This window comes from Antennarius striatus, chromosome 17, assembly GCF_040054535.1.
Source record: "Antennarius striatus isolate MH-2024 chromosome 17, ASM4005453v1, whole genome shotgun sequence".
Classification (NCBI taxonomy): Eukaryota; Metazoa; Chordata; class Actinopteri; order Lophiiformes; family Antennariidae; genus Antennarius; species Antennarius striatus.
Window position 1 is genome coordinate 3,854,254 of NC_090792.1, and position 25,518 is coordinate 3,879,771.

General features: G+C 40.3%; 2 protein-coding genes across 3 annotated transcripts in view; one reads left to right on the forward strand and one right to left on the reverse strand.

The window, feature by feature from the left end:
* rbks (ribokinase) overlaps positions 1–17,059 on the forward strand; it is a 34,440-nt gene extending 17,381 nt beyond the window's left edge. For both annotated transcript variants that reach the window (XM_068338379.1, XM_068338381.1), the window contains 3 exons: positions 2,196–2,287; positions 8,612–8,800; positions 16,433–17,059. In XM_068338379.1, coding sequence (XP_068194480.1) covers positions 2,196–2,287; positions 8,612–8,800; positions 16,433–16,606 — 455 coding nt within the window. In that variant the 3' untranslated portion in view covers positions 16,607–17,059. The remainder of the gene's footprint in view (positions 1–2,195; positions 2,288–8,611; positions 8,801–16,432) is intronic.
* On the reverse strand, positions 16,747–18,716 carry mrpl33 (mitochondrial ribosomal protein L33). Its single transcript, XM_068338382.1, has 4 exons — positions 18,577–18,716; positions 17,949–17,967; positions 17,751–17,857; positions 16,747–17,058 (listed from the first exon to the last, which is right to left on the reverse strand). The coding sequence occupies exons 1-4, from the start codon at positions 18,596–18,598 to the stop codon at positions 17,009–17,011; spliced, it is 198 nt and encodes a 65-aa protein (XP_068194483.1). The 5' UTR covers positions 18,599–18,716; the 3' UTR covers positions 16,747–17,008.
* Positions 18,717–25,518: the final 6,802 nt, after the last annotated feature.

Here is a 25,518-nt window from a genome sequence, read left to right on the forward strand (position 1 = left end):
CATTCTAACCAAAATCCTACCCTGTCCCAACCTAAAGGATACTTTTGTATTTTGCGATAGAGCGACAAACTATTTATCTTATTATTTACGGTAATTTGAGCGTTTATGACCCTCTCCTTACTGATATTAAACCATCTTCTATCTGTATTACCTTTTTCCACACTCTTATCGACTGTTTAAAGCACTTTTGTGTCTCACGTAAGTCTCAGACTCACTGAACCGAGCGCACTTCCGGATGCCGTCAGCCAATAGACTACGTGTACGGTATCATGTGACTGCCTACCAAAAATATGCAATGAGGTGAAATCACGAGCTTTAATACGTGAATGCACGAGGGCGCATTGTAATTGGAATTCATTCATTGGTGCTGTATCCGGTTCGTTTCTTTGGTTTCGTCAACATGTAGGAGTTGAAGATGTGTGACAGGCAGTGTGAGAGAGAGTGGGGGCTCGACTTGAGACGAAGATCTGTGAGCCCAAATCAAATCGTTGGCCACTGCAGGAGGACCAAAGCCCTTGTACCTGAGGCACAGATAAACCACTGTGCCATCCTGACCTTGAAGCTTTTCTTTTTAACATTTTCACATCATTAATAATAGTAATAGACCAATAACTATGGAAATACCCAGACGCAACTCTATGTTCCACCTGTATTTGTAAATGGAATTGGATCCAGATCATAAAATCTGTGTCAGGGATGGTCATGTGTTGAGTCACAGTGCAGTAACAGAGAGGTGTCTCTGCTAATATGGTGCAGAGATGATACAGATGAAGTCTTTTTATTTGATTGCAAAATTCAGATGAAAATGTGTTCATATTAGCAGTTATGGAAAGTTTTGTTCTCGCTGATAATTTGATGACTGATGATGACAAACACATGATTCCAGATGTCAGGAGCAGGTTTCCAGGATCAGTGATTTCGATGATATCATTTAATTTACCATGAGACAAATCTGACTAAAGGAATGTCATCATGGTGTCAGCACACAGATTGCGTGTGTTATGCTCTTGACGCATTGATGTAGTATTGTATGAAATTGGAGGTGTGCATTCTGGGTGTTGCAGATGTAGGACCTGGCATCAGTGTCTACTTAGTGTTTCCTTTTGTTGGTGATTACGAAAACCAGAAATACAAAACCACGACTACATGTTTGGAGAAGATGAACGGATGCAGAGGGATGGAGACAGAAACACATCGGAGAACAGGAGAAGAGAATTTCTATACAGTCTAGTTTAAGTGTGTGTTGAGAGACATTATTAGCGCTTTCACTCATGAGCAGCCCAGCACCTCAAAACGCCAGGTGGCCAAAGCCCTCCACAAACCCACGCAGCTGCTCTCTTATTTGCTCACGCAAACACACGTGCTCTCTAAGCAACGACACACACACACACACACACACACACACACACACGTTTGATTTTACGCTGCAGACTTTGATGTCACCAACGGCGAACATATATGTCCCTCTCATTCACTCACTCGCACGAGGCTTTATTTCAAACACACATATCAGAATTAATCTCCTCGTCAAGCTGGGCTTATCCTCACACATACACAGAAATCACAGTATTAGCAGCATTAATGCTCTCCTCTCATGAATATGCATGAGACAGGGATGTGCAACACGTATAGAGGATTACTGACAAACACCCTCCACCTCTCTTGTGCTCATCAATATACACAGAAAGGGTCACAGCTCATCTCACCCACACACTGACACACATCTATAGGGTTATATTCATCATGGTGACTCTTTTCCACACACACGATACAGGAACTGCAGGGGGTTACAGCACATCACAAGCGGTAACAGGAAGTCTGCTCTTTTTTTCCCTCTATCTCCTGGTGCTTTTTTTTCCAGGGAATGCTAATTTAATCATTTATAGGGCATCTTTTTTTTTTTTTTCCTCTTGAGCTTTGCCTGCAAGAGCATCCCTCAGTGGTGGCTTACTCGCCTTTCTTACCACCAGTTTACTTAAGGTTATGCCAGACTTTGACAAAGAAACACTGGAAGATGTGCCACTGAAGGGAAATATCAAAATGAGGCAGAATGACAACTTTAACTTGACGTTAAATCGAGAACAATGATTCTTTTTAAACCTGTCTAATTATTGCTTTAATCTTGAATGTCCTTTATATTGTGATAAATGACTCTGTGGTGATTGAAAAGATCCCTGCCTGGTTTCTTCTTACAGTTAAGACAATATTCAACCCAGCGCCAGCAATCCCTCACTTGGATGCAGGTTTCTACAGAGCTTCTGATGTGTTTTGCTGTAATGAATCTGAGGTGACTGACTCACACACACACACACACAAACATAAACACACACAAACATACATACACTCACACACACAAGCATAGAGTGGTATACAATAACTCTGCCTCCCTATAAGTGCATGATGTCACAGTGAGCCAAGCTGTGCGTTGACCAGCCTCTTACTGTACTTTAAGGACGTATAGGTGATAGAGATAAAAGCAGAATTCTTTGTAAGGTGTGTGATTTGATTTATTTGGTACTTAATTGCACAGTCTTAAATCTTTAGCAAACTTCAACAACTCTCAGTTTTGTTTTCTGGATGGATCGTCAAAGTGTCTCGACTTGTTTTTGGAATATTAAACAGAGATGCATGAGTTGCTTGAAAAATATCCAGCTGTGTATCTTATTCTTCCAGCTGAGCAGTTAAATATCAATTTGGTGACTGCACGGGTGGTAAAAGACTAAAACTGCCCAAATATGTCCAAACTAAAGAAAATGCATGTCTTGCCTGCTACCCCAGTTACACGAGCCTGTGTGGGTGAGAAGTAGAACCTGAAGATGGTGAGTTTGGACCGAAAATGGGAAAGCCTGGGGTAGGCGGCAGTCCTGATATGCAGATCTGTTGTCTGACCTAAGATTGGGAGGACAGAACTATGGAAGCGTTAAGTTGTTCTCTCAGAAGCTTCCTCCAGGAAAGAGTCTGACAGTTGTCTTTTAAAAAAGATTCAAACTCTCAACCTAATCCCAAACTGAAGTGACAAAATAATTCATTTTGGCTTCGCTAATTTGACTGAAGTGCTTATAATAACCCAATTACTCAGAATAGATTAAAGTTGCACTTTTTATTACACTTTCCTGTAACTAAAGCTAAAAGCTGTTTGTTTTTATGTGACTAGAATAAGAATAAAATGCACTGACTATTGGTCGATTAAAGCAATAAAGATGATAGTCTTCACTACGTAGATGAAAAATACAGTTTTTACCATTTGACAGGAACTAGATGAACGGCTTTGTTTCATTTATGAATTGAAATAGTTTTTGGTTTTAATATTGGCGTTCCAGCCTCATGGAGTGGGTAATCCTACAGAGTGAATGGGTCGAGCATGAATTGGGCTTCTACATTACCTGTAACCCCAGCAACCAACAATTGATTATAGATTTGCTCTTTGTCCTAAAAGTAGCATGTGGTAATTAGTGGTAATTAGTTAGCTGTGCTAGTTTTCTAGTCAATGAGGTCATTACTGTCAGACTCAATATATATGGAGTCGATACAAAAAGCAGTTCAAATGTCCAACTGTACAGGGAGCCGCACACAACTAGAAACGGAGTGAATGAAAGAGCAGAGGTTTGAGATGTGAGCGCCCACACAGACGCACACCTTTTCAAAGTGATGCAGCCATACCTCCCGGGTCACGACCCCTGACTGCACATCAATATCCCACCGTAGCCATTAACAGAACATGTCAGGCTTCAGGCAGGATGAGTGGATTAGTTAACCCTCCGGTTTACCAGTAAAAGCCGGTGTCGTGGCGGCTCATGTCTTGACTGGCAGGTGATGACAGATGAGTGACGGGGGCAGGGATTGGTGGGAATTGTAGTAAAAACAAGGCAGATGTGTTCTGTGGCTGAGTCAACGTCCCCCCCCGGGGATGAAGTAGATGTGAGTTTGCCGGGAGCCTCTATTTGATGTGGTGATGCGGGGCGGAGAGAAGCTGCAGCCAGGTGTGAGGACATGAGAGGGAGAGTCAAGGAAAGAAAACATGTCAATGTGAGAGCGGGTCATGGAGGGGTAGTCATATTGTGTATTATTTTGAACACAGGGGTGACGAGAGCACTTAAGATATCACACCTAGGGACGGGGGAAGTGTAAGACCAAGAAATGTGCTTTATACACCTCTTCCTCAGGTCAGTGTATCCAATACAAAGGCAGTAACCCAGGAAGAATAGCCACGCTTATATGCAAGTGCTAATGGGGGATCCATAATAAAGTAACGTAACTAAACCACATTTGCTGCTTGGAGTGAATTACTGTGCCTAACTTCATTAGACTTTTTAGAGCTGCAATCAAAACAAACGTTGGAAGAGCTTCTTGAATGTGACAGTAATGTAACACAAAGCAGCTGCTCCTGATGCAAAAGCACCATAAAACATCCAAAATCAATGGGAGCTGCTTTACAAAACACCTCCTACTGTATACATGATCAAGGCTGCATGAATAAAAACAAGACTAGTGTGTCTTGATAGCATCCTTTTTCTTCTTGAGTGTTTTGCGTTTTGATGGAGATCCATCTACAGTTTGTATATTGTTACAGTCTAAACGTCTCATAGTTCCAGCTGAAGTAAGTGAGTCAGGTGTTGCTGCCGAATGAAGACAGCATCCTCATTCACCTCCGGTGGTGTCTTCAATAAACCGAGGTCTTGTTTTCAAATGTTTTCTCGTGTTCGATCTGTTCCATTCTTCTGAACATGATCACTTAGGAGCGCCTTGAGGGAATTTTTTAAGATATGGAACAAACCTCCTGCTGATTAGAATTTTGCTGTAAAGGGTCACTGCAACCTTGCAAAAAATGTTTTCGGCCATAATTCAGGATTTCATGACCTAACTGCAAAAAGCACTCATTCTACATTTTACATTTTCCTTCAACAAGTTTCATGGAAATGTGTCCAGATCTTTTTTCTCCATCCTGACTTTATGTCCAAAAGGTCAGAGTTGAACTTCACTGTGACATCATAGCAACTTTTCTGCTCAAAATTCACCAAATTTCAAAAACATCCATCCATCATCTGAAGCGCTTTCCCCGCTGTCGCAGGTCACAGGGAGCTGGAGCCTATCCCAGCTGGCCTAGGACATGAGACAGGGTTAACTCCGGGGGTGACGCCAGTGCACCATGGAGCCACACAGAGACAGACAAACATACACACACACACACACACACACACACACACCTATGGACAATTTGGGACCGGCCAATTCAGAAACAGAAGGAGGCCTTATTCCATTTTGTAGTAACATCAATACTTTAAGGGTTTTTTTTTAAATGAATTTATTTTACTGGTATTGAGTTGGAGTGATTGTTGCTGTATGTGAAGATCGTTAACCAGTTGTTACATACATTAGATGTTTTAAATCTAGTAACCAGTAAACAGAGGTTCCGTAATTTTAAAAAAAAAAAAAGCTCCTCTAATAGAGTTTATGAAATGAATTGAGGAAGCTATTTATATTTTTTCTTATTTTCTAAACCAAAATGCGTTTACTTTTTTTAAGAACTCATTAACATCAGTGCTATGAAACACAAGGGCCTTTAGGACCTTTCATCAAGCTGTAATATTAACAGATATAAAACAGTCAATATTACTGTTACACACTGTGTAATGTTACTCTCTATAATTCTGATACGGTAAGAATTCAGCAGCCAGAAGCAGTAATACTTTATTCGAAAGAGTTAAAATTACTGGGCATGCTTTATATTTTATATATCATATATGTTTGGGTTTTTTATTTGTTACAGAGAACATAAATTATTTTTAAAATCTTAAAATTAAAATAAAAATTGATTTAATCTTTAAAATTTCAGATGTGTAAACACAGGATTTATGTGTTTTTATTCCCTGTCACAAATAAAGTGAGGATGGCTTCTGTCCATCTTGTTTAATTTTTCAAGTCAGTTTAAAATGAATTTTCATGACCAAAGTGTGCCTTATTAACACATGTTACATATACAGAGAGGTGATTTTGATATTCTCTGATTATTAATGATTTTATTGGATTATATTTACGTACTTAATATTTTGAAAATGCTCTAGTAGATATGCAGCAATGTTTAAAATACAACACCAAATAAAGTCCCTCATCCAGGAAGAAGACTTTAACATGCTGTCAGGAGAAAGATACTTAAACACAGAACAAAGTATGAACATAAAAATAAAACACTCTAAAAAGCAGAAGTCTAAAATATATTGAATAAAAAAAGGATTGTAATGACAGCACACTCCTTCCACCCAAGGGCAATATGCCTGAATGTATACGTTGTTCTAAATACGCCCACCGTGTCAACAGATTTCCTGCTTATGCTTTAAAAAATAGGTACATGCTGTGTGTGTGAGAGGGAGACAACAAGAGAGACATAACACAACTTTCTCATATTCTTGCACACAGAGGGAGGTAGATTGATTCCCTGCCCTGATGTGAAGCTGATGACTAACAAAACGGCTCTTTTTCTCTCTTGGCATCCGACAGCGCCGGGCTGGCTGCGGGCTCTGAAAGCACCGATACACTCTGCGGTTTATTTTTGAACTGTCTAAGGTCATTGTTCACTTTGACAGATCACAAAAGCGGCAGGGTGGGAGGTGTTGGGGGGGGGGGGTTCAGACCCTCAGACCCCTTTTCAGTGCGAGCGTGAGCCGTGCCTTGACCTGTCCCGTGTGGGGTGAGCGATGGCACACATTTTGTGCTGTGTGCATTTGTGTGTGGTCTCACTGTACTGTATTCAGGCTGAGGGGTGGGTGTGGGGGGGGGGTTATGGATGACAGAGTGAAGGCCGTCTTTGATCATCGGCCCACATACTATGCTGAAGTGTTTTACAGTGGAGGGAATCATGTTTGATGTCCACCTGAGGAGCTCACCTGCAAACAGGCTCCACATCTCAGAGCTGCGGCTGCGAACGGGATCTCGCACAGAAAAGATAGCAACACTAACCAGAAGGGAGCTGGGATTTTTAAAGCGTGTAAGTTTTCCATACCGCTGTTGAGAACAGTGTTGATTATAGACCTCTAATTACTGTAAATTAAAGGGAAAGTTCCCCCTTAGACTGTTTTTAGCTCATGAGTAACACTGTTTGTCCCTTCATAGCTTTCCAGACACTTTCATGTGGCTTTTTGAACAATGTCTGATTCTTTGAAAGGAAAGCAAATCTCCACCTTTTGGTTAGAATACATTAAAAGTAAGCGACAAAATAATGAGTCACTTACTAATGTGTAAATAGATTTTTCCTTCCATGATTGCAGTGCGGCTGTAATAGACGTGATACGTCTGCGTTAAACAACTGGAGACAGAACAATGGAGAGAACTAAACATGAAATTCAGAGTGTGACCGGGAGTAAAAATAGACAGTTAGTTGCGTGTTGAGTGGAGTGTAGGGCTTTGTTTGCATGCGGAGGTGTTAAGTGAAAAAATGCAAATGGTTTAGGTTTGAGAATTAGCCCTCAACATGAATTTGACTCTTAAAATCTGAAAAAGCGCAAAAAATACAAGCATCACAACGTTTTATATCGTTATTATGAAGGTGTAATTGTATTTCTGTATAGTATAAATATTTAAAAAAATAATTATACAGTTTCTACTCCAGATGCAAAATACCGAGTAAGTAATGAGGTCAAAAGGGATCTGATGCATTACTGCTGTGAAGCACGAGCATGTGGCTCTGATTTTACACCAGTTATAAAGATGAGCATTTAACAAGTCACTGTAGGACACGAGAACGTTGTAGCTTGTGAATATATGTAGCGTCACAGTTTTTAAGGCAGATGTTGAGGTTCATTATTGAAGAAGCAGGTTTAATATTCCAAATAAAACCTGCTGTCTATATTTTAGTTTTTATGGTAACATTCACTCCTACAGGGGCTGGTGCGTCTCATGACTTTCTCTAGTCTTGATCTTGCAGTTAAGGATGCCAGTCACCACGGAGACAGCTGCTGTGGTCCAGAATTTCCTTGAAGTTCTCCAGACATCAGCTGCAGAGCGCGGCTTTGTCACTGTTTAGTCATTTCAGAGCCAGATGAACTAGCGTAGTTGGAGGATCTGCTCTTTGAACGCATTTGGCCCGCAGACTTCTGACAGATCCAGAAAATCCTGAACAGACAGTGTGTGTGTGTGTGTGTGTGTATGTGTGTGTGTGTGTGTGTGTGTGTGTTTTTTATGAGCTTTTCTGCCCACGGTCAGTGTGTAATTAAGAGCTGGCATCCCAGAGCAGTTAATGCCAAATCATAAACTATAGCAAGTAAGCAAAAGCTCTGTGGAACTACTACCTGGAGACATACTGCATGGTTGTGAAAAAGCGTTTTGGTTTTTATCATTAAAGAGAAAAGTGTATTTGTTATATATTTGTTCTTGGGGAGTTTCCATCATACATCTCCATTTTTAGAGCTCTCCCTGTATCCCACATTTTTACAAGGTTTTACCTTATCTTTCTTTTTAATGCCTAACCCCTGATTAACTGTTCCCTGAGCTAGACGAGATGACAGGTTTAGGATGAATGGTGTACACTCCTCATCTAGCACTACCTGAGATGATTTTTTTTTCATCATGGATGATTATAAATGTTCATCTGTTCCTCTGATGCTCCATCTTCATCCAGGCTGAGCTGCTGACGGGCTCCTCGGTGGCTAACGTAGAGGAAGCTCATCTGGTCTGTCAGGAGCTGTTGAAGCGAGGCTGCGGGTCAGTCATCATCACGTTGGGTCAGGAGGGCTGTGTGGTCCTCAAGGCACAGGACTCCATCCCCAAGCACGTACCGGCTACTGCAGTCAGAGCCGTGGACACCACGGTAAGCGTGACACGTGTGCAGTGTGGGTATGAATCAGTGTAACCTGTAATACCTTCTTCAGGTACTCCTTTTATTATTTCACATCATGAAATGCCAGGAGAAAAAGCCTCAGATGATGTTAGCTAAGCTAGCAACTTGAGATCACAGTAATGATTGGTTTTGTAATCACTCTGTTCTGTTAGATCTCTACAAAAAAGTCTGTTTCCAAAGGGCAATTTATTCTATTCTGATTTTTCATTTAGTATATACTGCACGTTAATTTTAACATGTTTTTTAATGAATTCAATGGAGATATTAATGTTATTCTGTCAATTAATCATCAGGTGACGCTTTACCTTTTCCTGTCTCCGGGTAATTTATTTTTATTTATTCAATTATTTTTGGAAAGAACTGAAACAATCAGAAAATTATTCAAAAACTATGTAATTATCTGTTTATGTTAAAAACGTTTTTTATGTCAATGTTTTTTTTTCAATAATATTCATTGTCCTGAACATGTGAATCACAAAAGCTTTTATAAGCCAGTATTATTATTATTTTATTATTCATTAATATATGAGAAATTCTAATCATTTTTAATGTCAAACAACAATTAGTAATTTAACCCTTGTCATTCGTAGTTGAAGAATAACATGAATAATTAGTGATGTCATTATCATCAGCTGTACTTTGTGTTTGCGATAATAGCCAAATGTTAATGCTGACGTCAGCATGTTAGCCTGCTGACTTTAGCAGTGAACTCAAACACCACTGGTCCGAAGTGCAGCCCTACAGATCTGCTCCTGTGACGTGTCTGGATTGGTGTGATCAATAGATGAATATTGAAAAAAGGGAAAAGATCAACAGGATATATTCATCTTGTTTTCATTCTGCTAATACTCCAAAGTCCAACAGTAACACGCAGACACACAAACACGTATCAAAAATATATAGAATTGTGTGTGTAATTTTAAAGTGATAATAATGGAAAAATCACATTTATTAATAATGCAGTCATGATTTGTGTTTAAATATTTTTAGTTTCTACAGCAAAACTGAACAATGAAAAAGCAGAACACAGTGCCATCACCGGCCTGATTCACCCCAATCCTACCCCAATAAGACAAACACAACCACACACACATAAAATAAATAATAAACGATAAGAGAGGCTGTGAAAACACACTTTACAACACACTTTTCACATATACCCAGACTTACAACAAACTCTAATTTCCTCTATTATCACCTGCATGCAAATATAAAAATTTTAAATGTGTCCATCTTGTTAACAAGAAGTGTTCGTGAAGAAATGCATTGAAATTTAACTGAAATATATAAACCAATATTAAAGGATCAGTTAATCTCAAATGTTCAGAGACATTATTTAGCTCCTGAACATTTATCCAGTCCATGGGAGTACACATCATGAGAACCTCATGTACTTGTCAGTTCACTCGTTTTTTCATGACTCAAGAAGATGACTGCAGTCATCAGAGTGGTGGATTAAAAGGTGAAAAATATTTCAAAATTAAAAAAGTTCTCCAGAGTTTCAACACGGGGAGGAATTGGCGTGAAAAACTGAATAATTTTAACAAGAAAGGCTCTGTTCCACCGCGAAGCGTTGTCAGACGGCGCTCTTTATCTGCCTGTTCCTCACAGCCCACTGAGCTCCTGGCACCCATCGCTGGTCGGGCCACAGATCCGTCTGCTGCTCAAGTGGAACGGCGTAAGATCACGGGGGCTGTTGTGACCGGTGGTGGTTCCCCTCCCTGATTCTAATCTTTTGAAGTGGCCGGCGCTACTTGACTCATTTCACGCTGGTCCGTGTGGCTTGTAGTCGTCACTGATTTCCTGTTCAGTGTGAGCATGTACGTCACTGTACAGAGGCGTTAAATGCTTCTTTGTGTGAAACAGGTCTGATTGAACAATTTTATTCCTTGTGCAATGGGTACTTTGATTGAACACCCCCCTCCTTAACTGGTTTTATAGTGCTGTAATTTTGAAATGCTGTTTCTAATCCAAAAAAGAAAGCATGTGGTTTCTGTTTTATTTCAAGCCCAACATTAGACTATGAAACGGTAAAAAAGAAAAGTAGTAAAAACTGAGTGTGTGTTTATTCTGACACACACCAAAGGGGGAACTGAGCAGCAGCTACTGCATCATGCTGGCATTTACAGAACAAAGGTCTGGCTTTCTTGAACGCCGTTCGACCTCCTCCCTGGCCCCATGTTTCCAAGCAGACACAAACAACTCACCTTATTCACCATCTTCATTCTCACCGCCTTCCAGTAACCCCCCAGGAGAACTTACCCCACCCCCTACCCCTTTCCCCTCACATGATTCACCTCTTAAGCTTGCATCAGTCAGCAGAAAGCTGTGGTCGGACTTGCTGGATAACCCCAGACCCCCCTTTTCTTGTCTTTGATGGATCCATAAATTCTGGAGTGTTTAACTCTTTTGGACATCATAATTCCTCTTCCAGTAAAGCCTTTTTTTTTTTTTTAACCAGAGAGAGGAAAAACCCAGCAGGTTGTGAGCATGATTGTTATTTAGCTCTCTGAGGCTCTAAATTTTTGATTACCTCAAGTTTTTACGGCTCTGCTTGTGATGATATTCAGTCAAAAACATTTGTCCTTTTATTTCTCGCTGTAACTTTCCATCTTCGCTCATATCGGCTCGTGCACTGAGGTCGCATTCTAGGCTGTAATTCTTCTAAGTCAACACAGTGAGTCATTTGCGGTTTCTCAATATTTTTGCAAGGCTACTGTTCAGGATCCACTTGTGGCTTGACCATCTGCTAATCAGGACAAACAAATTTACTTTTCACCATTCTCATTTGGGTGCATTATGTATTTTTGTCTCCGGACAGGCTGTGTAGTTGTCTCCAGAATGTCTGATCTAATTCAGCTTCCTCTTGACTAAAAATATCTTCCTCTCCTGCAACTGTCTGAATATATATATATATATATATATATATATATTTTTTTTTTTTTTTACATGACAGCAATTATGGCCTGAGTCAAGGTCCGAAATCTGGATGACAAAGCAAATCCTCTCATCTACTTCAGGTCTCCCCATCATCCTTTCTTTTTTAAATCTTAAATTGAATGCAGGTTTCCTTCACTGAGATCACAGCCTGGTCCATTTGGTATAGATGAGGTTGTAGTACGTACACACACACACACACACACACACATGCACACACACACAGTGCCTCCCAGCCTCAGCAAGACTTGGGTGGCCTCGGTTTCCACTGCACCGGGAGGTCCACTGTGTAGGTCTAAAGGTAGACAGCACCGTCTAAACCAGACATTACAGCTGCACAGTGGGTCTGGACACTCAAATTATTCCCAGTCTTCTCCCATGACTGGAGGCATGCAAGGACCAGTGGGATGATTCGCTCCTGATAGCCAAAGGGAATACCTCCTCAGCACTGCATTCCTCAACCGTGCAAATCATGGGTCAGCATGACACAATCAGAAAACTGCCACATCACCAGGTTGTAATGGGCTGCACATGCTTGACAAGCTGATGTTTAGCAGCCCAGATAATGGGCCAGCGCCGATGTGTCGCGCACATAAGATTGAAAGAGGATGGAGACGATGCAGAAGGTGTACCAAAGATGTGAGAGCCCAATTCGGTTTGATTAAACGTGTTTTTCATTTCTGAATCTTCCTCTCTCGTTACTCGAGACAAGTCACGTCCGGTGGTTTGCTTATTGGAAGCTTCCGGACGTGGAAGCCGCTGTGAGTCATCGCTGCCCCCTCTGTAGGTCTTTTGCTCTCCCAGGATGCCTTTCATTGACAAAGGCTGGAGGATTCATCAGCCAACGGTGCACAGCTCCATCTGTCAGATCAGGGTGGAGGTCCGTTTTGCAGGAAGCCCCTGGGTGAGAATTACAGTCACAGCTTCTAGAGGCTCAAAGTGTTCAATGTGGTCAGAAGACTGTAAAGTTGAGCAGTGTGGTGCTCTTTAAGCACTTCCTATAGGTTTTGTGTGTTCTCTCTCTGTGGAGCTCAGCGCTGCAGCATTTCTGCACTACACTTCACAGATATCATCTGTCCATCAAAGCACATGGGCGCCGCTGTTGTCTTTGTCCTCTGATTTTCTATTGATGGTTCTATAGGTGCTCCTTTGTCTGGCAGCTCTTGCCACGTGTTTTAACTACTCAGTTTGTCTTCTCTTGATTTTAAGTACTGTTCATACTGCCATCAGAAGCAATAAAAAAAGGTAATTTCCCTCAAGTTGTGTCAGTGATAAGAGTTAAAAAGACAAAAGATGACTTATTCTCTCAATTCAATCTGATCTATATGAGAAAATTAAAAACAGATTTGGTTTACTGTAAAAAAAAAAATTTAAGCGGATTTGAAACTGTAAAACAAAGTAAAAAATGTTCGGTGCTTTCACAGACACAAAAACATATCACACTGAAGAGAACTTCCTAAATGACACGCTCTTAATTTGTTAAGTTCCTCGAAGACACACCTGCCATCCTAATTTCTAATTTCCACCTGAGTACAAGAGAAGAGGAAACGACACGGGATCGAGACGCACAGGACAGAGTCAGCGAGTGAGAGCATCAAGGCTCATCCGCTGCAAAGAGTTGTGTCACTTGACTGACAGGCGTCCAGATGTGACCTTCGCCAAACAGTGCAGAGGGCAGCGGAGGCGAGGCTGGAGGGGTGGCGCTTGTCAGCCCCATTGAGTCTCATGCTCAAGCAGCAGCGTCACGCCCGGCTCAGGAAGGATTTAGTAAGACGGCACCGACGTTGTTTGTGGCAGTCAGAAGAACTGATCAGAATGAGGAGGGGTTTTTTAATTAAGGTTTATTTACTGTCCTGCAGTTTGAGTTTTTTTTATCTGAGCGTCATGTTAGTAGATCAAGTATTGATAATGAATAATAGCAAATGGGGGAGATCAAAAGTGATCTGAATAGACTGTTAACCACACTGTTGTGTTGATATTGCGTGCCGCTTAGAAGACGATGTCATCTGTGCCACAGGCAGCCACCAGAAAAGACTTTGCAAGGTTTGCTACATATAAAACACTGAAGTGAAACACGCGCAGGGTTTGGAATCAAGATGACAGATTGTAAATTTTAATAGGAAATAAATTATTTTATATAATTAAACATAGCTGGAAAGGATTTTGCAGATACACTTCTACAGATCCGTTCCTTTTCTGCAGGACCTTTTCAAACCAGGCCTCATATCTACCTGATAAAGCTATAGAATATTTACATCATTGATTTACATTTGTGATTACTTAGTTGTATGTGGTTACTAGCTGTGCAATTCATGACCTATTTTATGAAAACAAAGACAAGTCTGATATTTTAGATCGTAATTTAATGATTTTATAAATATATATATATATATATATATTTATTTTATTTTTATTTTTTTTCCAGATATCTGCACAATAATTAATGGTTACATTTAAGTGGTACTGAGTTTACAGTACAGGGAAACGATACATGTAATACATATAATTGAAATTCTCCTTAGAAATATCCAAGCATAACTTCAATAATCCGATATATCGGATATCAGGACTGATTGATTTGATTGGGTCCATTCTTATTAAATCAGTAAGTAGCTTCATTATAATGTTTTTATATGATTTTCACTAATATATTAAAAGCAATTCAGTGCCAGCTTTTTTCTCGACTTGAATTTTTAAATTCCCTAATAGCAAACTGAATTTGTGGGAATATATTTGGAGTCTTTTTTTTTTTTTTTTGAAGATCAGGAATTTCAATTTTTTTTTATCATCCAACCGTTTTCTTGTAGAAGAGACGACTGTGATCTGCTTTGTCTACCTTGTGGGTCACGAGTGTTGCTGGTGCCAATCCCAGCTGAATAAGAAAAAAATTCTTGAACGTTTTCTTTTCAGGCGGGAATGCAGATGGCAAACATTAAGTTTTCAAGGTAAATGGCACGGTATAAATTCAGTGATGCCATCACTAAATATTTGGCAAACGTTAAACATTTCATACCTTTTCTAAAAGATTTAAGAATTCGTGTTTTTGTACAGAACCGATTCAGACTGATAATGTGATTATTTAAATACATTTTCGTCCTTAAAAAGTGCCATACGTCGTTTTCCTTCCTTAATAATATATATTTTTTATTTTGAATGGTGGTTTTGATTACTTTTAGCTGTTGATATTCGCTTTCATAGACCTGTTTGAGCTTCACTACTTTCTGGACTAAGGTGGTTGTCTTGACAGAGACTTGATCATCTGTGAGTTTTCTGACAGACTGAAATGTCTCAATGAGTCTAAAGATAAAACTGTTTGCTGCTCAGAGCTGTATTACCTAATGTAGTTCTCAAAACTAACCCCCCCTTCGCACTGTGTTCCATTGGTCATCAGTTCCCAACAACTGAAGAGTGACATCATCGTTTTAACCACAATATGTGAACTGGGAGTGGGCCTGAGCCAAACCAGTGGGACTGCTGTAGCTAGGCCTTGTTTCCAGATGCTAGCCCAACTGTAGCCCAGCAGAGCTCCCAGACAGGAGACATAAACACACCGTGGGGTTTAAACATGGACATCCACCAAGCCTGTGAAATATTTGAGCTCTGATCTCACTCCTTCCAGTCCAGGAGTCACACCAGTGGCATTCCCTGGGTGGAATGGGTGTATTGGTGACCTCGCAAATACATCAAATCACTTTTTTTCATTCACTTGCATCTATATCAGGGTCATCAGAGATCTTAAGGGGCTGTGCTCTTTGCCCTTTCTGTTCCTCCTGCCCCAGGTCTAATCGCAGGCCCCACTTTGCCCAATTTAAGTGGGGGCAGGGGGGTCTTAGAGGTACTGAAGAGAGCAATGAACTCTTTTGAGAGCAGTTGATGAGTAATGGAGCTGACTTGTGAGAACCATCATTTGGAGGGAGGGGGGGTTGTGGTTAAACATGAGCGTGTCGCCACATTCCATTGTGCCTTTTCCCATCAGTGACCCCCCTTCCTCTGTCCCCCCAGCCAACCTCCTCCAGGGCACACACAACACATTCCATGTCTATCAGTAGAGTTGAGAAAAATGCATGAATGATCTGTTCAGAAACAGCCACAACCAGAACGTTGGCACGTTTTAGTGAAGCTGAAATAAAGCCGTCCTGATGATCTCCAACGAAGAAATAGAATACAAAAATACAAAGGTCAGTTTGTTCATGACTGGTCCCAAATCTTATTACACATCACCAGACGATGCACCTACTTAGGCAAGTATTCTAAATATGAAAAGATGCTATAAAAGGTGTTTTATCACACCTAATTAATCTTACTGTTGGTGTGATGTGTCTGAGGTTATAATTTATGTTTCACTTAAAAAGCTCACACAACATTTTCAGAAACTTGTGTGCAAGTAGTTGAGCCATAGTGCCACCTACTGTTAACAGCTACTTGAATGAACTTCCACCTTCTCATATACTTCTGGTCTCTATAGTCTTCAGCATACAATATGAGACTTTAAAAGATCGGGCTAATAAGTTGTGTTATTATGGTATTCACTTTTATTGCTCCTCACATACACTCAATATTACAACGCTGCTGTGAGGGGCGCTTGGCTACAGAGTAACACAGCAGGACTGTTTGAAGCACAGGTGAAATTTAATAAAGCGCTGATGTAATATTGTTTCTTCCCAGGGTGCTGGAGACAGCTTTATTGGAGCGCTGGCATTTTACATGGCTCATTATCCTACAATGCCTCTGGAGGAGATGGCCCGCAGAGCCAATCAGGTGGCGGTAGTGAGCGTGCAGGCTGTCGGCACTCAAATGTCTTACCCCTCCAGAAAGGACCTACCAGCTGAGCTATTCTGATGACAGCAAACTGAAAGATGAACATGAAGCTGAATACAGCTTCAAGTTGACAAAATTTTATTTTAATTACCTCAAACATAATTTTACACAATTTGTGATTAAAAACCTGTCGTAAAGATGTAAAAAACAATCATAATGACTCATGCTTCACAGGGCTGTTTAATAGCTCCCTAACAGCAAAAGTTAAGGCAAACTTAAATATTGTACAAGAGTGGTCATTTGTCTTCTTCAGGGTTTGCATCATGCCGGAGAGAATAAAGACTTTGTACAGATCCAGGAAGAAATCCTCTCAAGGTGTCGGAAATCCAAGCACGCTCACGGAATGGAGGAACATCCATACAATAAAACAAGGGTCTGTTCAAACCTAACAAGGTCATGTTGTCCATAGTTTTCCATGCTTTCTTAAATCGATCTGATCTTCTTCTTCTCAAAGAATAGGACATGTTTGTTCACTGTAAGACAGAGAGAAAGTTCTGAATGGAAGACAGAAGTCAGTGCTACAAGAACAATGCAATGTGGCAGAATACATGGAATTACGAAGCAAATGTTAAACGTGAAATCTACAAGGTTAGACAAGTAAATATAAACACTTAGAATAACATGTTAATTCTTCTAAGGTGAGTTAACATCTCATTCTTAACTGCTCTAAATAAATTCACTATCCATAGGAGTGCTTTTTGAAAATTATCATCTGAATATCTTAAAAAGATAATATCATCTGATCCAGTTATCTACTGTAGCAGTTTCCCCACCAGAACCTTAAGATATAAAGCAAACAAATACACAGACATTCAGACATTACGGCATGATTTAAACTTCTTCACTGTTGCAATTTTTCTAGTACTAATCTCAAACTAGTTATTTAACCAGTGTCAGATTAAAATCAAATACACAAATACTTTTGTTTCTGAATGTCATCATGGACACATTTTTCTCCACTGCCTTTCATTTCAATCTTCCCATAGAAACATACAATCCTCCTGTTACAATGCAGATATGGTCATATTGATTTTCTGAAAATCTAGTTATTTCCCTTGATATCTTCAGAATGTCTTATGTCTAGTGCGGACTCGTTACTGACATAACGTATTATGGACAGTTTAACCTGCATAAGAACAACAAACAGCTTGTCAGCACATCTTACCAAAAGGATCATGTTTGCGCAGCACCAGCTTGTCTTTGAGACGATTCCTCTTCGTGTTGAAGCAGTAGCCAGTTCCTGCAGCACTCATCATCTGCACCAGGATGGTCCTGACGAAAAACAGCTTTACAATTTTTGTCTACAACTAAAATATTATTTCAAAAGAACTAAAATTGTTTTGCTCTATTCTGGTCCACTTACTTTGCTTTTGACTTGGCCACTGATGGAGAAGAAAAGTACGGTATTAGAATCAAATGGCTTGACACAATTAATGCTTTGCATATTTGCAAATAAATACAAAAAAAATAGATTAACGCATTCCCGAGAAATCATTCAACAAAAGAATATGACCGTGACATGCGTGCAGTACGCCTGTGTAACCGGAATATGTTACACCTGTCAGGTAAACGGATTACATTTGCCAGGATGTTATCAATCGAAGTGACTATATATTTAAAAAATATAGCTAGATGTGTAGTCTGAAAACTAATATTTATCAAAAGTGAGAATAAAATCAGATGCGATACGATTGTTTCTGTAAGTGGGGCAAAGAAGCTAGTATTTACTAGCAAAAGCTAACCGCTAAATGCTCAGCCCAAACACCTAAACAATCAAAACGTTTGCGATGTGTTGGAGACGGAGTCACAACACAAATACTGAACGTAGGAGTGAAGAACACGACGAGAGGCTAAACTGTGAAAGAAGAGTTAGCAACTAGCAGCTAACGCACGTCAGGCTAGCTAACAGATTAGCTGTTAAAAACAGCGCGACACAGACATGGAGCCGAGGTTTACGGTGACGATAGAGAAAGATTTTAAAAATAACTCACAGTTGGTGGCAGTAAGAAACATTTTAGGAACTTAAACAACAAAAGAGGAGGCTGGGGGCGAAGCAGAGAAACGTAAGTCACATTGAGAACGAGCTCGTCTTGTTAGAGAACTACTTCCGGGTCAGCTCGGATTGAATCGAATGTGTACCTCTTGAAATACAGTAAAAATAAATAAAAAGAATTGCCGAAGTAACACATAAAATGAAAAGGACAGTTAATTTTCAGTAAGGCTCCTTAAAACTGATCTTCAGTTTGAGATTAATTTGTATTTTGGAGTCGTCAAACATTTTTAAAAAAAATTGTACTAATGCCCTTTATGAACAACAAGGAGGTAAAGTACGACAGAATTGCAAAAAATAAAAAAAAATAAACACGAAAAAGCCAGATGAAATGAGTAAAACATCACACAACAATCATTATAATTTATATCTGACTGCATTAAATATTGTGGTAGCCTGTGTTGATGTTGATTTATTGTGACGTAGCCCTGAGCCGCAGGATGTTTGTGTTGATCTATGGAGGATCTCGCGAGACTTGGAAACGGGACTTGAGAGTACTTCATTGTAAACTGACAGTAGTTCAAATGAGAGAAATGCTTACCAGCGGGATCTCGTGGAAATGCCATGATAAAACAATAGTATCAGACTTCATACCAAACCATATAAAAAGAATAAATAGCTACCTGGTTCTATGGCGCAAGATATATAGTAAATAAAAATTGTGCTTGATTGACAGGTTGTGGGTGGAGTTGGTGATAGTGTGACAGCCTGAGACTTTTTCAAGTGAGTTTATTCAAATATAGTATAGAGGTGGGTATGAGTCGGAGATGTGATTTTTTCAGTTCCTGTGCGAAGAGCTGAGTAAAGCCAGTTAAAACTTGCGAGTCCCATCTCCACTGCTGTCATACTATCACTGCAGTAGTATAATAGTGTCTTTTCTCATAAAATAAATCCTTTAGACTTTTAAAAGTTGTTTTTTGTTGTTGTTTTGTCACATCGTCTATTGAACTGTTCTATACTATTATTGTAATTTTAGTTCATCAGTTCGGCCAGAGCATTTGCGCCTACTTTGCTCTGAACTCTTAGTTGCTGAATAATCCGAATAATTGTTACTGTCCATCTTGGTATTCAATCTATGATAAACAATATACATTCCCATTAAGATGTACTGTGTTTTCTGTTTCATCTGTAAGGAATTATTCATAAAAATGACTTAGATTTGGCTGCTGTGGATGTAGCCATGTTATATTTTTCCATCAGATAAGACACAATTCTTGACCTTGCCTCATCTAATTTCACTTTAATTGGGATATTTCAGAGTCTTACGAACAATGAAAAGAATGAAAAACCCATTGTGGGTGAATGTGCATTTCTCAGTGCTGGTCGTTTTGCCTCTGGCCTCAGGGAAGAGATTTCCATTACATGAATGATCTTTGAGGAAAAGGTACACTCTGGAATGTCCCCAAACCTTCATGAAAGCTTCAAAGTTTTCAGGCAGATCAATGGACTGCATTCTAATAATGTTACCATGGAAATCCCCTTACAGTTTTTTTTCAGTCGCTAACAAGCGTTTGTCCAAACAGCAGTCACATTTTCAAAACTCTAAACACAATTAGCACAGCATCGGTCTTTTGTGGCCGTACTATTCACACATTTCATGTTGTTTTCACGCAATATGCAGTCAGTGAACATATTTCCACAATGATTTCATTTTCTTAACAGACAAACTATACCTCCCAACAAAATTATGGATTGTTTTTTTATTATTAACAAATGTTAACACACAACATCCCACAATAGCAACAACAATATTCCAAACCTTAGATACAGTATAAAAACCTCTGCTTCTGCAATGATTTCAGTTCAAAAACAATATATCGCAGCCGATAAACAATTTAATATTTTTTAAAAATTTGTATTATTTCTTTTATTTTACATACTCAATTAATCCTGAAAGGGAAAATAGTGGCACACGATAGTGTTACTAATTCATATGTGCATATACAGTATTAGTGTGAACAGGCCCTGAACACACACACACACACACACACACACACACACACACACACACACACACACACACACACACACACACACACACACAGGGGTCCTGTATGCATGCAGGGGGGAGGGGGTAGAGTGTAGAGTGGCGGGCAGCTCCTTTATGGTGCGCCTAAATGAGTAACTTGTAAGGGGGATGGCGCCTTGCTCAATGGCACGTTGGCAGTGCTCCGGAGGTGAGCTGACACCTCCCACTGTCAGCTCAGACTCCGGGTATTTTTGGGTGGGGAGGGGGAATCGAACCTTCAGACCATTCTGAGCTGATTTGATTTCATGAGACAAATGTAACCATCTCTGCAAACCAGGCCCACTGCCTTCAGCCGGATGCTGCAATGTCTGATGGGCCTTGTCATCATTCACAGCCAAATAGCAGCTTTGCCTTCCTCGTCACGAGCCACGTTATCATCCAATCTTCATTTTTCTGAAGCTTTTCTAAAAATTCATGCCCACTAGTTCCTGGCTTTTAAACAGTGTGGTGGTAATGAGTGGTAAAGAGGGTGCTGATTTTACATAATGAACTCAAGACAAGTGCGTCATCAATTTTAATTATTTCTTAGAACTGTTAAGAGAACATGATTCGTCTGGTGGTGGAGCCGTGTTTATCTGTCCTTCCATCTTATTCTTTATTCCCCCTTTCATGTTATCATTGTAGGTCTCAATTCACTCATAAAACATTTATACAACAGAGGGTGGACATACTGAAAGACTGAGAGTCCTTGAACTACCTCTTGTGTATCCAGTGTTTTGTGGTCTGTGTAGCGCTTTTCTTTAGAAAACTATTTCTGAAGTGGCAGAGTAATACCAGAGCAGTAGTGAGTGAGCATTTTGAGGCATCTGTGGTGCATAGATTAGATGAACTAAAAGGAACAAATGAACATGCACTAATGGAGCTGCTTGACAACAACAGAAGAGACAAGCCATGGATTAAAGCAGAAATGATCGTGAATTTTATTGGACAGGCCGAGGAGTGTCGTAACCAGGCAGGGAGCAGCTGCCAGGATGTGAGTGGAGGAGCTTGCGTCACAGGGATAATTCTGAGATAAAGGCTGAGACTAGTAGCTCCAGCATCAACTCTTCTCCTCCTACTCACACTCCACCTTCCCATTCACTCAGCGTGCTCCACAACGAATCTAGACATTAGCTTCCCCCCCCACACACACACACACCTTTCCACATTTCGCTTCCATCTTTAAATGCAAACATCTAAATGTAAACATTTATTGTCTTCCAGAACCAAACATTAATAACCCTTTCTGGTTGTTATGTCATTTGGGAGGGCGACATAGAAGTCAATGAGACTGTAGGGCTTGAACGCGTCTTTCAGAACATCACAGTTCTGTAACTCGACCAACTCAAACTGATAAGAAGGCTGGGCTTCAGCGATGTTGCCAACAAAGGGGTTCTGGAAAAAACGGATTTCTTTTGCATTAGCATGCAGTTCACAGAATCGCACACCAAACTCTGCCTTCAGCATTTCCAGTGTTTCCACACACCTTTCAGCTGAGAAATGCACCGCTGGGTTCTCTGCAGAGAGGTTTTGGGTAGCAGGGAGATGGACGAAGTTGGATGCTTTTTCACTTTGTCCAAAACCACTGCTAGTTTCACCTCAAATGAGTTTCTCCTGACCTCGTAGCTGCAAGTTAAGGCTGTTCAGCATTTCTGTCACGTCTGTTAAAAATTTAAGGTGCCTTTTCTGTTCTGGATCGATCAGCCCCCGTTTTGTCGGGGTGGTTATTTTTCTGGTACTGTTCAGGGGGCCGCGCAAAATATGGTGGTGGGCCGCATCCGGCCCGCAGGCCACAAATTTAGGGCCTCATACATGATCACCATGGTGCAATGCTGCTCCCTCTATTGGCTGAAGAGGATCATCTCACCTTTTCACGTGAAGGTGAGGGGGGAATGCATCACCTCTGATGATACATATAGATCCATAACCTATAGTCAGTCCTTAATTCAGGGTGAGTGACGCTGTTTCAGAAAAGGCTGCTTGATCACACACACACACACACACACACACACACACACACACACACACACACACACACACACACACACACACACACACACACACACACACACACACACACACACACACACACACACACATACATTGATCTCCCCTCTTTGGAGCTTTTGATGCAACTTGTCTGCATTCAGCATAACCCAGATTTGGTTGTTTATGATCTCCTTTCAGTGATAAGAGCTAATCTCGTGTTTACATGACGGCACAAATTTAATTATTGTATTGTTTCTGTGTAAATTCAGTAAACAGTATTTGCATTTGACACACTCTGTTGCCAGAATTCTCTGCACCGTTTACACAGTATTTTATATTATCACCAGTCACCAACAGAAGTTTATGTAATACTTGTTAAAAATTATAGGCAGGAGCTAGTGCAGGCAAAAACAATGTCACATTGGTCTGGATTGTCTTTTCACTTACGTAAATGCCAATGAGTGTGTCACTTATGATGTCATGTGCTGATGTGCATCAGGTTGCTATGGTTACAAAAATCTTGTAACAGTGAAGCCTTCACATTGGATTACCATGTTGGCAACAGGTTCAGGCTGAATCTGTGGTCTGAAAAGTTGAATACAGGTAATAAAATGAAAGACGAGACGAAAAACACACTTGTTATGCCGGTTAACATAATAACATAATTAAATGTTTGTGTGCGTTCTCTGAAAAAGAAACCACATTGCCTTGAATGTGTCTATTCAAAATAATTCATGAACCTATAAGTGTGGAACAGAATACCATTCACTCCATTGTATCAGTTCCTGTCTCTTTATATAGCTACATCCTTTATGTAGACCTCCTTAAGTCCACAATAACCTTTTGCTTTACATAGTTGTATGAGCCACAGCATTTTTAGGAGTAATGTTATACAACAGGCAGCCGGTGTGTCCTCCTCCCATCTGTTCTCTCTCTTCTATCTCTTTTTCTCTGTATTCCATGACGCAAACCCTGAGTAGGAGTGGACAAACCTTCTGCTCCCTGAGAGAACTGAGTGGGCCGTCACCATCCTCTGTGTGCGCACCAGAGATGGAGGCACACAGTGAAGGATGAGAGGGAGGGAAGGCATTTCAACATGGAGTGGAAGCTGGAGAGAAGGAGGCAGCTGATACAGAAAAGTAAATAGTGGTTGTGCATGATGATCGGAATGGGAGACAGTAGTGGGATGGGGTGATTAGACTAAGGAAGAGATGAACGAGTGAAAAAATACAGAGGAAAAAAAGGGGGTGTGGAGGAGGAGATGAGGGGTCATGCAGTTCATAACAGGGAGATGAGCACGGAGGAGCGGAAGCAGTCACAATAAAGAGACAAGGAAGGATCCTAATGTTAAAAAGACAAATTTCAGGAATTATAACGTTAACCTTTGAATGACATCCTGCTAGGAAATGGTTTCAAAGCAGTTGGTCAAGAATCAAAATTGTATTAATGTTTATGTGACCAGTCATCCTAAGGTTTCCATTAGATGTTTTTACCTGTTAACCTTACATGGATCCAACACGATTACTCACACAGTAGCACCTCAGCTTCCATCACATGTCCACATACTGTAAGTCCTACTCCAGAGGTTGGAATTGAATTATTTGTGCCCAAGAAAGCAAGGAATTACATCGTCACTGAAATGACTCCTTCAATATTATAACTATAGCACCTTTATCTCCAGTGGTGTTCAGTTGATCACAACAAGGTAAGTGGGGCAGGAATCCAAAATAAGCAGCAAACAGTCATTGTGACGCATGACATGACACATAAAAGTTCAATAGTATTATGTCCTTTGGAAAGGTCCTGGAACAGTGATCAGTCAGTTACAGTATACTGATTGTTCACAAGCACTGTACTGTGAATCATGAGAGTATATACTGTCTCATTTTGTGCCAAGATGTTCTAAAATTATCAGTTGTTATTCAACACACATTTTAAATTTCTGTTGATATCCCTCAGTCAAAAAATAATAATAAAAAGATAGTTTTATGATGTAGTGATGAAGTAGCACCAAGATTGTAGCAGGAAAATCTGTAGAACCTACTCAGATGGATGAGTTCACACATTCAGGTTTACACATGTTATATTGAGTAATATTTGACTCCTCATTTTATGATCTATCTTTTTTTTTTTCTTCCTAGTGATTAGAAGAAGTTTTAATATGATTGACAGGTGATTAGATGAAAAGCAGTAATGTAACAGATTGCTCTCCGTGGTCGTCACACTGACCTCTGTCTGCTCCCTCCATTTCCTGCTTTCCACTCTCCATCCTCTAGTAACTCCATCCCCTTTATGATCCGTTGGTGGCTATTTCACATTTTGGCTAAATCCAGCTCTGAGGTAACAAGTGACACCTTCTGTTTCCATGCTTCCGGTCGCTAGGCAACCACAGCAATTATACCACTGCCAATAGAGAGAAGGGAGGAAGTGGCACCCAGAGGCCCCCTGCTTCCGTTAATCTTGGCCATGGCCAGTCAAGCTTCATCATTCATCTAAATGCAGTGTGCTGATACCAAGCCGATGACGAGGGCCAGAGGCATGCTGTCTTTCCCACTGTTCTCACCTTATTCCAGATCCATTTCCTGTGTTGTAAGATGTAGTTTGAAGACGTCTATGAAGGACTGATGCACAACAACACTCTGCTGCCCTCTGTTGTTCTCTATAGATTGATAAAGGATGACTGAAAAGTTATTGTTTTACTGTCAATATTAATTTTCTTAACACCTTTACAATTATCAAAAGAAAGGGTGAAAAAGGCACTAACTTTACCAAAATTAGACCAAAATGTTTTTTCCTTTCAAATCCACAGTTTGAGGGTGTGAAAATTTTTTCCTGGGTGTATTAATTAAGTTATTGTAGACATCAGGACATCAGTTGAGCCTGTGC